The following is a 17044-nucleotide window of genomic DNA, read 5'->3' as shown; positions in this document are numbered from 1 at the left end:
AAGTTAAGACTTTGAGTGGCAGGTTGTAGGGGGAGCCCCTGTAGATTTATTACAGGGAACTAAGATAAAAGATGGAAGGGATGTCTAGCCATGAGCATTGCTACGGTGGACGTGAAAGAGTGGAAGAAGGGAAAGCCCCTTTGGCCTGCCTCAGAAATCTAAAAGCAGAGACAGGTGTTGTGATATTGGACGCAGAAGGAATGCAAAGGCCTGTCAGACTGTCTGAACTAGGGAGTGAGGAGAGGAAGCAGGTAAGAATGGCATTGACAGAATGAGGAAGTCGCTTTACCAGAAGTCACAATAGATGTCAGAGTCCCGTGTGAATTTGCCAGTTTACAACCATGGGTCTGCATAGACTGAATTGTCTAAAGCAGGGGTCCAGTAGCTGTAAGTTTTTTCCTTGGGAACTTAAGATTTGAGTTAAGGAGAATAGATACACACACATAAATAGATACTAGAAAACAAAACCATACTAGAGTATAAAACAAACAGATTGTACAGCAGGACAAATGACACATGAGCTCAGAGGGAAGACAAAATGGGGATGAGAATGAGGTATGATGAAATCTTTTCTGGAGTAGAATAGGTAATGGCAAACTTGAGCTGGGTCTTGAAAGGAGCAGCCATAGGTTTTCTAAAAATAATGAAGAACTTCCCATATAAGATATAGAATGAGTTTAACTATGGCAGCAGGAAGAAGTAAGAAATGAGGACAATAAATAAACTGCCTGGCTGATGTAGAAAGTCTAGAAGAGAACTAAGGAGAGGCAGTGTTAGCTCAAATGCCCTTTTCCTGTCAGAAAATACCGGAGATGTGGACAGATGCTGTTTATCCCACCTCCTGCCCTTCTCTGTGGTTAAACTGGACAATGCAGAATCCTGGACCACACAAGGAAAAATGGATGCTAGTCGTCCTATGTAAGAACAGCTCCAGGAAGAGAGGATTGAGGAATCTGATCCCAGAGCAGTGGGGAGTCAGCATGCAGAAGTATCCTGAAAAAAGACACTTCTCGAGAGAGATTGTCTTAAAAGCACTGTGCACAATGGACTGCAGAGAGAAAGAACAACCCAGAGGACATTTAACTATGATTCTAATGTTCAAAATCGATCTTTGAAATGCAAGAAAAAAATATCTTAAAACCCTGACCATGAACTACAGTGATGGCACACGGTGGTAAATTTCTGGGTTAAGGATAAAATGAACCTCTACATGTAGTCCAAAAAACAAACAAACAAACAAAAAAACATCTATTTTCCCTATTTCACTAATTTTCAAACCCACACACAAAGGAAGTTTATGGGGAAGCTTTATGTTGTTTGTTTAACCATTTTGAATGTTTTATCAAGCTCAAAATGTCCATGCTGCACAGTTATAAACTGTCTAGCTAATAAATGCATTTATAGTGTATTTGCTTTGGAACACTTCAAATGAACAGATATGAAATTTAGATTCTGACATATATATAAAGCCTGTAAGTTCACATTTGGTTAATTATAACATCATTAATTGTTCACTTCTTTTTTTAGTTATACAATAGAGAGTTGAGTCTCTTCTAGATAACTGAGAGTAGGATGCCTGAATGCAGATTTATACTTTTGGGGGGCAGGGGTTAGGGGACTGGACAGGAGATGGAGGAAGGATCCAAAATTAGGGAGGGAAGTGGCTTAAATGAACCATATTTGCCTTCTACAACATTTAAATGATCTTCCTCCTTCATATTTAATTTGATGACATGGATATTTGTTGGTAAATATTTCTGTAGATCAAAGATAATATGTGAGCTAATATATCGTAATCAGTTAATTTTTTTAATGTGGTTTATGTGCTTTGATGTTGTTTATTTTTATTCAAAGGATCCCCAAGGATCAGAAGTTGACATGGTAGAAGAAAGTGATTATACTGGAATTATCTCTTTTCCTGACTTCAAGATTCCATCTAATCCTAAGTATTTTAAATTATTCGTTCAAAAATTTTGTCTAAAAAGCAGACGTGGAACTTTTAGTAGTGAGGCAGATCACCAGTCAAATGGAGCCACCTAGTGTTAACGAAGGATGTCAGTGTGAAAGAAATGAAGATATGCAGTATTTTCAAGTCTATTGAGAAGCTAGGCTCAGTTTTTGGCAAAACAAAAACAAACCATTCCAATACTCTGACCAATCCTCATTACATATAGAAATTAAAATTTGGACGAGACAAAAATAGTCCTCATGCTTTTTTCTCCCCCATCAATACCATCAACCCTCTACCCTTCAAGGAATCTAATAGACTATCAGTCTGAAAGCCTGGTGTGGTCCCACACCTTGTTCTGAGAGTTATAAAAATGTTGGTCCTCTGCAGTTTTTGCTGCATGGACTATTAGAAGGCAGATTTCAAGAGGGAGGGTGTCCTCAGAACCATTTCTTCCATTTGGCCTTATGTTAAAGGATTTAAAAATATGTTTAAATACAACCCAATGTAAGAAATATTCTGTAAACACATTCCTCATATATGCAAAGTACAATGGGAAAGAGAAATGCAAAATAAAAATAAAGAACCCATCGTCCCTACCTTCAAGGAACTACCTTCAAGTAGGACAAATAAGATAAGTGCACCTATAAACAGCTACTGTACAACTTGACAGCAAAATCTTTTAATGATCATTTTTGCTCTGTCCTCTAGAAGGGAGTTTTCAGTTAATTCACCATACTAAACATTATCTAAAAATTTGGATGAAATTGGGGGATTTAAATAATTTCGATAATTTTTAAATTGTATACTTTCTTTAAAATATTACATGCTCTGTAGGAGAGAATTAAACTTATTATTTTATAACTATTATCACTTCTTCATCTTCATCTATATCAGTTGCTCTGTTATAGATTATGTGTCAGCCATGGTAGCCTCTTGTGGCAAGTACTTTCCTGCCCCACTACCTTTGTACATGTTGTCCCCTATGCTTAGAATGTGCCTCACATTGCTCTTTACAAGGCTGGCTTCTTCCCATTCTGTAGGACATAGGATAAATGCTCCCTTTTCAAAGAGGTTATTCCTGGAATGGATATATAGTCCCTACATGATCTAATATAGTCTCTCTCTTCTTTTCAGTCTCTTTTTATTTTCTTCATGGCACTTATCTCCATTTTGCAATTATTTATTTACTGGCCTTTTTATTCCTCACTAGACTGTAAACTTCTTGAAGATGGGTTGTGTTTATGTTGCTCACTATTATACCTCCAGCACTTCAACATAACAGGCACATAATAAATAGTCATTGAATTAATGATGGTAATATTAAATTGACTGATTGCATAATCAATATGCGAGGTAGATATTATTTTCCCCATTTTACAAATGAGGTAAAGCAACTTGCCCAAGTCCAATCTGCTAGTAATAGAAAAGTAAAAATTTAAACTCCCATGAACCAGACTGTTAACTCTGTGAAAACAGGGACTCTTTTATCTTGTTCATTTTTTATCTCCAGTGCTTCATCCAATGATCAGTAAATATTTTTTGACTGAAGGTTGTTAATTAAACCCAGGTCATTTTCCTCTTTAAACAAAACATACTTTGTCTCCAGCCGTAGCTTCTTTTATGTGAGGTGTGAATTTTATCATCCGAATGGGCTTGACCTATGTTATATGTTTCTAGAGACATTATTATGAATTTTAATATTATTAAATATCTAATAATATTTAATAATATTAGTATAATTAAGCTCCAGAATCAAGTAATTTCTCAAGTATCATAAGCTCTTCAAATCAAAGTTATTGATAATATTAAGATAAAATACCTGAAAAATAGCACAACATATGAAAACTAATAAGTAAGTAATTCTTATTATCCTGAAAACACTCAATTGTTCTGTTTATTGCTTAAAAACTATAGCAAATAAAATATATTACTTAGGCCATGTAGAGCTTTACTTTTCCCTCCTTAGAACAGGAATTGATTGGATTTCCTCTGGGTGAATTAAAGATATTTGATGACTTCTGTAATTTTAAATATTTTGCTTCCACAGATATGGTGTTTGGACAATTAAAGCTAAATATAAAGAGGACTTTTCAACAACTGGAACAGCATATTTTGAAGTTAAAGAATATGGTAATTTCTGACAATTCAAAGTTTACCTATAAAGAGTCATTGTTTTTGCAGTAATTCTTTTTATTAAGGAACCTAATGCAGAATCACTCCCTGAAGATGAGGCAGCTTGGTGGTATGGTTAGAAGTACTGGTCGAGGGTTGGGGGTGGGGTAATTGTCCGAATGCCTAGACTTTAGTTCCAGCATGCTCTTAACCTTGAACAAGCACACCAATTTCTTTGGACCTTGTTCCTCATCATAGAGCCTGAAGAGACCTAGCGAGCTGGGCTAGTTAAGGTCCTTTTCCAGAATTACGATTTTAGGAGAATCATGATCAGGGATGTGGTGAAGGGAACACAGCAAGACCAACAGATAATTTACTAAACTCATTACAAGCAATTAGGGACAAAACAAAGAACAACAATTGGATTTCCTTACCCTAGTACAGAGCTATTTTTCTTCTGGTTCATAAATCCCTAATTTTTTTATTTGGAAATTAAAGATATTCTTATTTTGAAATCAGTCATATTAATGGACTAATAATTAATGTATAAACAGCTTAGTCTCTACATTTCTTATAATTGTTCACTAGAGTATTTGTGTGCTCTGATATTAAATTTAACTTTTTTTTTCTTGAAGTCATTTTTTAATCTTCCAGGAGACTCATAATATGGAAAGTAAATACACAAATTTTAACAATTAACAAACAAAAGTGGCACAATAAATTTCTTGCAGTGAAACTGCACTTTAAAGATTATAGGCTCTCAATACATCTAATTCCAACCAATCTCCCTTCCTCCAAGTGTTTTTGCTGCTTCCTGTACATATCTAGAATTCATCTACCTCTTATTATCTGTAACCACCCTCATGGATTCATCACCAGGCTCCCTCCTGGACTACTACAAAAGCTTCCTAATTTCTCTCTCTACTTCCAAAGTATTCTCACTTGGCATTAGCCAAAATATTCTTGAAATGTAAATCTCATCATGTTACTTCACTATTGAAAAGTCCCCAATTGCTCCTCATTCCTTTTATAGTGAAAATCAAAACTCATTATTTTGAGCTAACCCCTGCCCCTCTCCTCTTCAGCTTCATTTTATGCCACTCTTCCCCTCTCTTCCCTCCAGCAGTGGTGACTTTGCTCATGATGTTCCATCTGTTTAGAACACTTTCCCCCTCCCTTATTGCCTAACAAATTTCTACTCATCTGTCAGGCCTCAGGGAAGTTTTCCCTGAATTCTCTTTCTGGAGTAGGATTCTTTGTACTTCTTCATATCAGTTTTCATAACCGTGGTTTAGGTGTTTGTCTGTGTAATTTTTTGCTCATGTCTATCTTCCCTGCTTAACTGTGAGCTCATTACGGACAGAGTTCACTGGTATACCCTGGTTGACAGGAGTGTCCCAGCTATGTGGCAAGTAGCTATTAGATGAAAGGATGAAATATTTCTCTGCATCTCATATCCTGGAGAGAGCACGCCTGCCTGGATCTTTGATAACATAGGAATGTAGCCCAGAACAACAAATTACATTGCTCTTTTACTTCTAGCCTTCACCATCTAGAAAACACATGAGCTATATCTGTGGCCAACTATCTCACTTATGTATGTGCCAGTTTTTGTCCACAATATCATGATCACTCAATCACCTAATTTTCTATTAACTGTTGTGCAGTTTAATAGAGTTAGAATCCATAAGTCCTGGTACATGGTCTAAGTTAGTATAAAGAGAAGACAGTGCCATTTTGACAGGTGAAATTGTTTTCTCTTGGGCAATCAAGATACCAAAGAGATAGAAGGAAAAAAAAAAAAAACACCTCCTTCCTTCCTGCAGGGATTTAATTTTGCAGGGATGTTTATTCTTGTAGCTAATTGTAAATTCTCTCTTCTTGACTCAAGTCAGAATTTCACGCTGAAACTCAGGGACTGGATGGACTTTATCTTCTAGACAAAAAGTGGGAAAAGTTAAATAAACAAGAATTTTCCTTTTCTATTTTCAGTTTAACATAGTAAATATCTGTTCAACATTTACTATGTTTAAGACTTATGAGAAGCGTGAGGGGGGAGATTCACAAAGATAAATAGAGAATAGTCTTTTTTGTTTTCAAGGAGCCCATACTCTAGTCAAGAAAATAAACAATTGCCTATAATAAATGCTGCAATCAAAGTGTAAGAAAAGCTTCTGGTACATAGAGCTGGACTGACCTCTGATTGGTGGAGATGTCTTTGTCATCGTCGTCGTTCAAAATGGTGACAAAGACAAAGTGGATGTTGTGTTGTTATGACAACATCAACAATACCAGAAAGAAGGCTACTCTAACTTAAGTGGTAATATTGCCTCTTTGTTTTCACTTTCAGTGTTGCCACATTTTTCCGTCTCAGTAGAACCAGAAAAGAGTTTCATTGGCTACAAGGACTTTAATAATTTTGAAATTACTATAAAAGCAAGGTAAGAAAGTTTTTTCCCCCCATAGTATCCAGCGAAGCTGAGTGCCCACTCTGGTTGGTGATAGTTACCCAAAGTGAGATCTGTGATTTTCCCCCCCAGCTTTATTGAGATATAATTGATATGTAACATTATGCAAGTTTAAGGTGTATCATGTGTTGATTTATTGCACTTATATATTGCTGAGATCTGTGATTTGTTGGCAGTGTCTGCCATGATTTTGGGATTGACTGATTGAGGAGACATCATGCCCATAGTTTATTTGCTCATTCCAATGTGAGCTGGTTCTGATTTTAGCTTTGTTGGCTATTTACCATAAAAAAATCCTAACAAATTAAGTTCAACGTGTAAGTGTTTAGGAACCAACATGACTTGGGATATTTGGACTGAGATATGAAGCCTTTACTCCTTGTCATTTTTTAATGGCTTAATCAGCCGATTAGTATTACATAACTACTTCAAGAATCAATGCCTTAAAACCATGACCATTTATGAGTCAGCTGGGCAGTTCTGTTGATCTGGACTGGGCTAATCTCAGCTGGGCTTGTCCATGTGCCTGCAGTCATTTGGAAGGTCAGCTGGAGGCTAGCTGGTCTAGGGAGGTCTTACATGTCCGGCAGTTGGCTGACAGTTGACTGAAGCTACAAGGAGGATGGGACCGTGTGTATCTCTCAGCCTCCAGCAGGCTAGCCTGTAGCAGCAGCAATGCTCGAAGAGAAAATGTGGAAGCATAAACGCCTCTTGAGACCTAGGCTAGAGCTTGGCACACCATTATGTCCACCACATTCTTTTGTCTAAAGCAACTTACAAGACCAGCCCAGAGGCTACAGATTCCCATCATACCCTTTTCATGCAAGGAGCTGCAAAGATGATAGATACATAGGGAGGTAGAGAATTGGGATTAGTTTTGCAAGCAATCTACCACAAAAGTTTAGGTCATTTAAAAATGATAATATAATGTAGTTATTAACAATTATAACCAATTTATATAACTATATGTGTCAGGTACTTTGCAAAGCACTCTCTCTGTATATTACCTCATTTAATCTTTATAAAAAGTCTGTGAAGTAGATTATATTACTATCCCCATATGACAAATGAAAAAACAGAGGTACATAAATGTTCAGTAATTTGCCCAATATTACACAGCTAGTAAGTCACACAACATGTCTGGTTCCAGAGTCCATGCCCTCAAATACTACCCTACACTGCCTCTCTTACTAGCATTTATTACTAAAATAGAATGTTTATCACTTAGTCTAAACCACATAAAAGTCTCACTTGATATAGTATATAGATATTAAGTTCTTTTAATGGAGATTATTTGTTCAAACTATGTAAGGAAACATAGCTCTTGCTATAGTATTATTTGCTATGCAGCAAGTTTCCTTTATTTTTTAATTCTAAACTACAAAGGAAATATGCAGCTAGAATTTTAAAAAAGAACTTACCTCACATAACAACAAAGTTGGACATGCTGCTTTTAAAGATGTAAAAGAACATAGGGAGCAACTCCCCACTGACATCAAAATCATCAAGGAAGTAATGTGTCCTGTAGGAAAGGGCCCCGGGCCTGAGTGTTTTGAGCCCCTCGAGATCAGTTTTTTCATCTAGCACACGGTAAAAAAAATCCATGCTTTGGCTTTATTATTGTAGCTTTATGAGGATAAAATGTAATAGTGGATAGAAGATACTTTAAAGTGTATCAAGTGCTTTATGTCATTTCAAGTTGTTACATCTTATCTGAATTGTATTGTAACCTTGTTAGCAAAACAATTTTGTGGCATTATTATTTGACAGATATTTTTATAATAAAGTTGTCTCTGCGGCTGAAGTTTTTATCTCCTTTGGCATAAAAGAGGACTTACACGATGATCATAAGGAAATGATGCACAGAGCAATGCAAAACACAATGGTAAGATGTTAAGACGTGTTCACTCATACTTAAAGGTACATCATGAATGCTAGAGATGGAAAGATACTTCAGAATCATCTAGTCTGATCCCTCATTTTATACAGATGTGGAAATGGAAGCTGAAAATTCTCCATCGGCTTCTCGTCCTTAGAATAAAGTCCACTGTCCTTGGCACCTGCCCTCCTCGCCAACATGTCTCGTGCCATTTCCCCCTCTTTACTTTGCATTAGTTGCTCCAGTTTCCCAAACTTACCCTAATTTCTCTTGCCTCCAGATCTTTGCAGTGGTCCTCCTTCTGCTGGGAGTGCTCTTCCCTTTGTCCCATCCTGCCTCTTCTTTGCCTGGCTAATTCCTCCTCATTCTTTAAGTCTCAGCATTGACACACTTTCTCTGGGAAGTCTCCCTGACTCTTCTCAATGAGGTTACCTGCTCCTGCGAGGTACTCCCTTAGGCTTTGAGCTTCTCTTAGTGAGGTACTTTTAACACATTATTACAGTGGTTCTCAACCACTATTTTTACCCCCAAGTGGACATTTGGCCATGTCCAAGAGACATTTATGGTTGACACAACTGGAGAAGAGGGCGCTTGCTACTGGCCCTTAGTGGAGAGAACCAGGGAGGCTGCTTACTCCTACAATGCACTGAGCAGTGCTCCACAACACAGAATTCTCCTGTCCCAAATGTCAGAGGTGCTGAGGTTGAAAAACCCTTCTTTATTGTAATGGTCTATTTACTTTGCTATCATTTTCTACACTAGACTCTTTGTGGGTCTGAATCTTTCCCATTGTATGCTCAGAGGGAGTGAGCTGGGTTCCTGGCAAATAGTAGGTACTACTATATAAATACTTGTGAATGAATGAATTCTTTGGGAAGTTACTTGTCCGTGGTTAAGGGCTAGTGGTTGCTGGAGCTCAGATTAGATCCTGCTCCTCTTTCCCTTTGTTCAGTGTTTTTCACATTATACCACAGGTAACAAGGGCTCATGGCATTCTACTCACTGCTGCATAGTCATGTATTAGGTTGGTGCAAAAGTCATTGCGCTTTTTGAAATTATTTTTAACCTTTTTAAACGCAATGACTTTTGCACCAACCTAATAATTTGCATCATCTATTATTTAGCCTTTGCTTTTTCATAAGACAGTTTTATTTATACAAGATGCCTCTTTTTAATGCAAGATTCCATGCTAGACACTGAGATTGAAAGCTAAATAAGACAAAAATCCCTGGTTTTAAGTCATTCAATATTAGAAGAAAAAAAGGGAAAACCTATTTTATTATTTAGCTTAACAATTAAATGGTATACTAGGACTTAACCCCGTATCCCTTTACCCATTGTATGTTTTTAAATTAGTGTTTCAATGTGTAAGCAGCAAAGCACAAATTAATTATCATCAAACCCAACAAATTCTTAGTTAAGAGCAAAAGTAAGGTGAGAGATCTAGGAAGATGGATGATGACTCGGAAATCGGAAGAAGGCATCTTTGTCAGCGAGTGAAAAACAGATCTATTGAATCAAATGATGTTTAAGACTCTTCCATGTCTATAATTCTATAAAATAGATTAGAAAATGATATTCGGGGCTTAATTGTGTGTCCAGTCATTCACTTTACTGGTGATGATAAACCATTCCTCTGACATTTGGCTTCGATTGAGAAGCTAGTAAAAGCAGATTTTGTTAAATTTTCCTCTGAAATACCTCTTTCATTTTCCCTTTTTAAAAAGTTGATAAATGGAATTGCTAAAGTCACATTTGACTCTGAAACGGCAATTAAAGAATTGTCCTACAGCAGTCTAGAAGAGTTAAACAACAAGTACCTTTATATTGGTGTAACAGTCATAGAGTCTTCAGGTAAGTTTCTTTTCTTTCTTTTTACTTTATCTTGGGAAATATTTAGACAGTATATTAAAGGTATAAGTCATTCCTACAGTTCTTTCATATTTTATTTTCTTTCATAGTTAAATTTTACATTTTATGTCATTAAAAATTGGGATAGAGTATAGCTCTGCCACTCTCTAATCATTGGGTCCCATTGCCTCAAGTGCAAAAATAGGGTAACACCTGCCCACTTGATATTCTGAGTGGCTCTGGCTGAACATCTGGCACCTTGATATTCTCACCTGGTGAGAAACAAAATCATCAAAATGAACTTATGTCTGTAAAAATGTTTGATAAAGTACTATGCAAATGAAAGTTATTATTATTATCATTGTTTTAGTCTCCTTATCTGTGCAATGATGAAGTTGAACCAAATGCCTCCTAAAGCCTTTTTCAGCTGTAGTATTCAGGAATTCTATCTAACATTGGAGGCAGTAATGTTTCTAAAATGGGTATAATAGCAGTATACACTTCATAGGGTTGTGATGAGAATCAAAGAGTCAATCCACTCAAAGCACGTAAAACAGTACTTGTCATACAGTGAGGACCATATACTGTATTTTGTCATGTATAAAGTATACTTGTTTGTCTAAATTGGATGTGTATTATACATGGGTAGTACTAATTCCATATCTATATAAATGTTTTTAATTCTTTTATTTATGCTTATGAGTTAAAAGTGTAACTCTAGAAATCAGTAACGATATCCATATGCAGAATAATACCCTGGAATATGATAATCGGTTTTGTTGAACTTACAATGAACTTGTAACGACGAAGAGTTCTTGGCCTTTTTTTAAAAAATTGAAGTTTATTGGGGTGACAACGGTTAGTAAAGTTGCATAGGTTTCAGGTGTACAATTCTGTAACACATCATCTATATATCATATTGTGTGTTCACCACCCAGAGTCAGTTCTCCTTCCATCACCATACATTTGATCCCCTTTACCCTAATCTCCCACCCCCCTCCCCCCTTACCCTCTGGTACCCACTAAACTATTGCCTGTGTCTATGAGTTTTTGTTTCTCATTTGTTTGTCTTGTTCTTTTGTTGTTTTTGGCCTTCTATGATATGTAAATATCTTAAATTTGTTACCGGTACATAAAATTTCTTGTACCTTGTATCTGTTCTTGTGTTTTATGATTATTTGTTACATAAAATTTCTTGTACCATGATATGTTAAAAATAAATGGTAAAATTCCTTTATAATACAAAAAACAAGTACCTAAATGTAAACAAATGAAAATTTGAATTAAAATGTTAAAATGAAGCATTTTTTTGCCTGAAAGTTTGGCCAAAAACATGGGAGAGCATTATACACTGCAAAACATGGTAAATGTTAGCCCTCCTCCTCTTTCTTCTTGGGTCCACCTACTGCTTTCTTAGCATCCTCAACCCCACTCCAATGGTTTCTAATCGTTACTAATTATTATTCCAAGTTGGGTCAAATTGTTTTACTTCTGGTATTTCTTGTTTACTAATGTTCTTTATATTTTCAGGTTTATATTGAATCCTCAACTAACCTTGAACAAATAATTTAACCACACTGAGTCCATTTTTTTTCTGTAAAAGTAACGTTAAACGAAATGATCCCTAAGGCCCCTTCCATCTCTTTAAATTTATCCTTCTAGGGAAGCAAAATGAAGAATGGAGGTGATTATCCAACTATTGAGCACTTTGTATATGGTAGATACTCAACAGATGTTGGAGGCTGACAATGATTTTATACTGCTTGCCCTGGCTGTTGTTTAATGTTTACTACTTTTATTTTTTCTCAGTCTATTTCAAATAAATTCAGTTTCATCAATATTTATGAGATATTCAAAAGCGTTTGTATATATGCAGCCTTCCAAATATAATGACGTCATAAAACACTCAAGTGGCTTACTAACTAGCCTTAGCTATAACACAGGTAAACAAAGAATTCTATTACAAGAAGGAATTCCATGTGTGCTTTAAGTAAAGTAGTTAATGTTATTGACATTCAGAGGAAGGTGAGCTCCTGGGTGATTGTTGAGCAACCAAGAAAGTTTTCCTGAAGATGTTCAGTCTTGCTGGATAGTAATTAGGGTATTGAGGCAGAAATGGTAGGCAGGATGAAGTGGGGCACCCTCCATAGAGAGGACATACCAAGGGTGGAAAGTGAAGCTTGACCTTTGAGAATAGCAGACTATCCAATTAGCTGAGATATAGGGGGTATTTGGGGTGTAATATTGGAAAGGAGTTTGGGGACACTAGAGCTTTGTATGTTATTCTTAATAGTTTAGCTTAAGTTTTACCTGGAGGGTAGCGCTATTAGGCTCTTGCCAGAGGACCCTTAGGGTTCTCTCTACCTCAAGCACTCTTTTCTGTCTTTCTCTCCATATTTCTGCCCTCTAATGGTGAATTCCCTATAAGGCTCAGTCTTTGGCCTACCTTTTCCTTCTCTCCTTAATCCTTTGTACACACTCAACTGAAACTCAGACCACTGATGAAAAGTGGTGTCCCTTCTTCACATTCTTGCTCAACCTAGACCTAGAGCTCTAATTCTACAGGGGGCATGTCTATGTACAAGCCTTGTATGTAAGGCTTTGGAAACTCCAGAGGTTTAAGCTCTTCTCTGCACTGCCCCTCTGAACCAAGACCCACGTTCTACATATTATTGGTAAGTGAATAAGTGCAGGAACCAGATGAGTAAAGGAATCAGTCTGTGAAGACATATCAAGGTAAAATAGATCCCCATACAGATCAGTGTCCTCCTTAAAAAGGTTAACATGGTCCTTGTCATTTCTTTAGGTGGATTTTCTGAAGATGCAGAAGTTCCTGGTATCAAATACATCCTCTCTCCCTACAAACTGAATTTGGTTGCTACTCCTCTTTTCTTGAAGCCTGGAATTCCATATTCTATCAAGGTAGATGAAAAGGGGTGGGGGAAATGGGGAAATTCTGACTATGATTGTTTTTTTCTGTTTACAGAAAACATGGAGGTTGGCAAACAGGGGAAGGGTGCTAGAGAGGCAAATGGTAGAGGGAACTCATTCTGTAAAAGCTGCCTTTCCTGGGGATGCAGGCAGGAGTGGGGAACTGCAGGCCACCTTCAGGCTTAGAGCAAGCGGCAGTATTTAGTAAGATAGCCTGTGTTAGCCATTCCCTAAATAAGCAATGCATTAGATTATATGTAAATAAAACCTCACAAGTCTATAGTGCAAAAAATATGAACATTTAAAATTATTTGGTGGCATGTTCCTAAAAAGCCTTAAGATGGAGATATCATTCCTTGAAAATAAACCCCTTTCTCTCACCATTTTTTATATCCAGAGTGTCCCGAGTTTGCATCTCCATGCTTTTCATTCTGCATTCTCTTTGTGCATAACTTTGTCAGATTTCATCTCTCTCTATTGTTTTCCTTCCTTTCCATCTTGACTCTTTCTATTCCTGACTCTTTTCTCTGTCATTTTGCTTCCTCATTCCCATTTAACATTTTCTCTCCTTCCTCTACTTTTTCTATTTTGAAAGCTGGTAACATAGAGTTAAAACAATTATTTGACTTATTAATTATATGTTATTAAATTTAGTATTATATTTTATTATATATATTATATATGTTATTATATAACATATATAATAACATATATAATATATTATATCAATATTATATAATGTATATAATATATTATATGTGGAAAATTTTGTTCCCTGTCCTTTATTTGGAAAGCTAGAGCAGAAGTTTTTTTTTATTCTTTGAAATTGTGCTGTTTTATAAAACTAAACGTTAGTTTAATTAAAACGTTTACTTACTATTTATTGTGGGTCACTGGCTTTTAAGAGAAAAAGATTTACCAAGCTTTAGACATGCTTGTAGCTTCTTACATACATAAATAATATATTATATGTATTATATAGTAATTATTAGTACATAATAATTATCAGTAGGAATCTCCTTTCCCCCACCCCCATTTTTTATCCCTTTTCAGGGCCACAAAAGGGTTAAGTGTGTAACCCTCCCTTTTTTCCTAGCTGCATGAACCACTCTACCGTAGAGCTCACTTAATAATCTTCTCTCCCAGCAAGTAATGCTTAAGTTCTCAATCCCAAGTGAAAAGTGAGTAAGTTAATAATGCACATTAATGACCACAGAACCCATACATATGATAATATATTGCAGATAATATATAGTAATATATTATATGTCATAAACTATAATACTATTATATTGAATGTAATATTTATATTATTTAAAAATATCCTTTATATTGTTCATATCACATATAAAAATAAAACAATATAAAATATATCTTTGTGGAAATTATATATGACCATGTGCATGGTGGTGAGAGGTAGAGGCTAAGAGAAAAAACAATGCATTTATTGTTTCTCATTTCCAAGAGAATCATTCCCAGACGTGACTGTCTCATGTTCTCCTCCATTCAGTCCTAAACCAACTGAAGAAACACAGATGTTAGATAGCAGAAGACCTTATCACATCTACTTGCTGTACTTAATAGAATAATATTAATGTTCTGAGTCTGCTTGATATAAGTGAGAGTCTATTCAAAAATGATTTAACTAAACAGAATTAAACTTTTTAATAAGCTGACAGCATACTCCTCTTTGCTGAATTAAACATGAATAATTTATATTTTGATGGGGAGGATGGAAAAGTATTTTGAAATTGTTGTCCTTTAAAACAAGTGCTAAGCTGTTGACCTGAATTTGAACTGTTCTGACAAAACAGGTGCAGGTGAAGGATTCGCTTGGCCAATTAGTAGGTGGGGTTCCGGTGACCCTGAGCGCACAAACGGTCAATGAAAACCAAGAGACGGCTGACTTGGAGTCCAGGAAAAGCCTAACGGGTTCCATTGATGGGGTAGCTCCATTTGTGGTTAATCTCCCATCTGGAGTGACAGCGCTGGAGTTTACCGTGAGCTGAATTCTGTTAAATTTTCTAGGACAGTGTGTACTTTTGACTGTATGTTTTGGCTAGCACACAGAACAGATGTGGCAGGTTTTTATACATGAATCCAGTGAACCGTTCCACAATTTTGCATCCCCAAAAAAAGCAGTAGAGACTAGAGGCAATTTGCTAATCCACTGAATGGTCCTTGAGGAAGATAAATCTATCACTTTTTTAATTTGGGAATTATTTTCTCTTACATCAATAAGACCATATTGGAATTTAGAAGCTTCAGAATAGGTATAGCAGTGGAGGTCAGTGGTGGGAAGTTTCTTTCCCCGTCCCCCTGATGTTCGTCTCTTTTCAGGGCCACAAAAAGGTTAAATGTGAAAGCCTCCCTTTATTTTTTCTAATTGCATGAACCACTCTAGCTTAGGGCTCACTTAATAGTCTCTCTCCCAGCAAATAATGTTTAAGTTCCCAACCCCAAGTAAAAAATAAGTAAGTTAATGATGCATGTTAATGACCACTGCATGCATACGTTCACTATCATCTACTGATCATTTAACAAGTGCTGAGCATTGTAGTAAGAGCTTTATGTAGGTCACAGTTAATACCCACTTAATTAGCTCTGAGTTAGAAAATATTATCTTTGCCGTTTTGCAGCTGAGGAAACAGAGTCTTCAAACTTCTCTTGTGATTGAATAATTTACCCATTAATAAATAGCAGCACTGGGATGTAAACCTATGCGTATCGCACTCCAGAGCACGAGCTACTAACCCCTCTGCTTTCAAAGGTGATATCACTGCCAACATATCATTTCTGCCACACCCCATGTTTATAGGCACTCTTCTGTGCCACTGTGTCACAATGAAACTGAGCTAGAGAATCTCTGTGATGTCCATTCACAACTCCTGTCCACCAGTCCTTGAAACTCCCCTACCAGTACCCCCAATTCCTGCCATCCCATCCCATAGGAAGAGCAGTCCCAGCTTGCCATTACATTTCAGGAAGGGTGCCAATATTTATTCCAGGAGCATATTTTCTCTTCACTTCACCAGACTTTCCTCCCACAGCCCATAATCCCATATTATCCTAATTATTATCCTAATTATAGTCTTTGTAAAGTTACTTAATGCCACAGCAATACAAACATTGGAGTAATGGAGGGTTTTTTCCTTCATTTGGTGGTGTAAAATTTATAAAGTGAAGAATGGAACGAAAAAAGGTATATTTAACAAAGAAAACATTTTATCACAGACCACATGTCTTCTCTGAAATTTTCCTTTTAGGTCAGGACCGATGACCCAGACCTTCCAGAAGAAAATCAGGCCAGCAAAGATTACAAAGCCGTAGCATATTCATCTCTCAGTGAAAGTTACCTTTATATTGACTGGACTGGAAGCTACAAACCTTTGCTCGTAGGAGAAAATATGAATATTATTGTTACCCCCAAAAGTCCATATATTGACAAAATAACTCACTACAATTACTTGGTAAGTGCAATAATGATAGGTTGACATCTGTCTATCCCTCTACCTGGAACATTTTCCTTTGCTTATAGAGAAGCATTAGAATGAGTCCTTACATTTGCTTTTACACAACATCATCTAATTTGATCATTGGTTTTTTCAAAACCCTTTGAGATTGGGCATGATTTTCATGACCATTTTACAGATGAGGACCTGAGAGACAGAGAGGTTTAAAAACTTGCCATGGTCACTCAGCTTGGAAGAGGAAGATTTTGATTTGAACTGGAAACCTCTGACTCCTTGTCTGATCTCCTTTCACCAAAGACAGCTGACTGATGACTCCACAGAGAGAGCCTGATTAAAGTCTTGCATTACCTCTGCTCTATGTCAGGGCTAAAGATTTCAT

At 36.5% G+C, this 17044-nt stretch overlaps 1 protein-coding gene across 3 annotated transcripts in view; it reads left to right on the top strand.

Annotated features, from left to right (window-relative positions):
* The window catches only part of C5 (complement C5), a 91159-nt gene that overhangs the window by 25701 nt on the left and 48414 nt on the right, over window positions 1-17044 (top strand). For all 3 annotated transcript variants that reach the window (XR_013994562.1, XM_081067727.1, XM_081067726.1), the window contains 8 exons: window positions 1855-1946; window positions 3999-4081; window positions 6414-6504; window positions 8302-8416; window positions 10138-10264; window positions 13068-13183; window positions 15007-15192; window positions 16459-16662. Coding sequence is in view for 2 of the 3 variants with exons in the window: in XM_081067727.1 (XP_080923853.1) it covers window positions 1855-1946; window positions 3999-4081; window positions 6414-6504; window positions 8302-8416; window positions 10138-10264; window positions 13068-13183; window positions 15007-15192; window positions 16459-16662 (1014 nt within the window). In the remaining variant the exon portion in view is untranslated. The remainder of the gene's footprint in view (window positions 1-1854; window positions 1947-3998; window positions 4082-6413; window positions 6505-8301; window positions 8417-10137; window positions 10265-13067; window positions 13184-15006; window positions 15193-16458; window positions 16663-17044) is intronic.

The sequence above is a fragment of the Rhinolophus hipposideros genome (genome assembly GCF_964194185.1).
Source record: "Rhinolophus hipposideros genome assembly, chromosome: 11".
NCBI classification, from domain to species: Eukaryota; Metazoa; Chordata; class Mammalia; order Chiroptera; family Rhinolophidae; genus Rhinolophus; species Rhinolophus hipposideros.
This window is presented reverse-complemented; position numbering and strand designations above follow the sequence as displayed.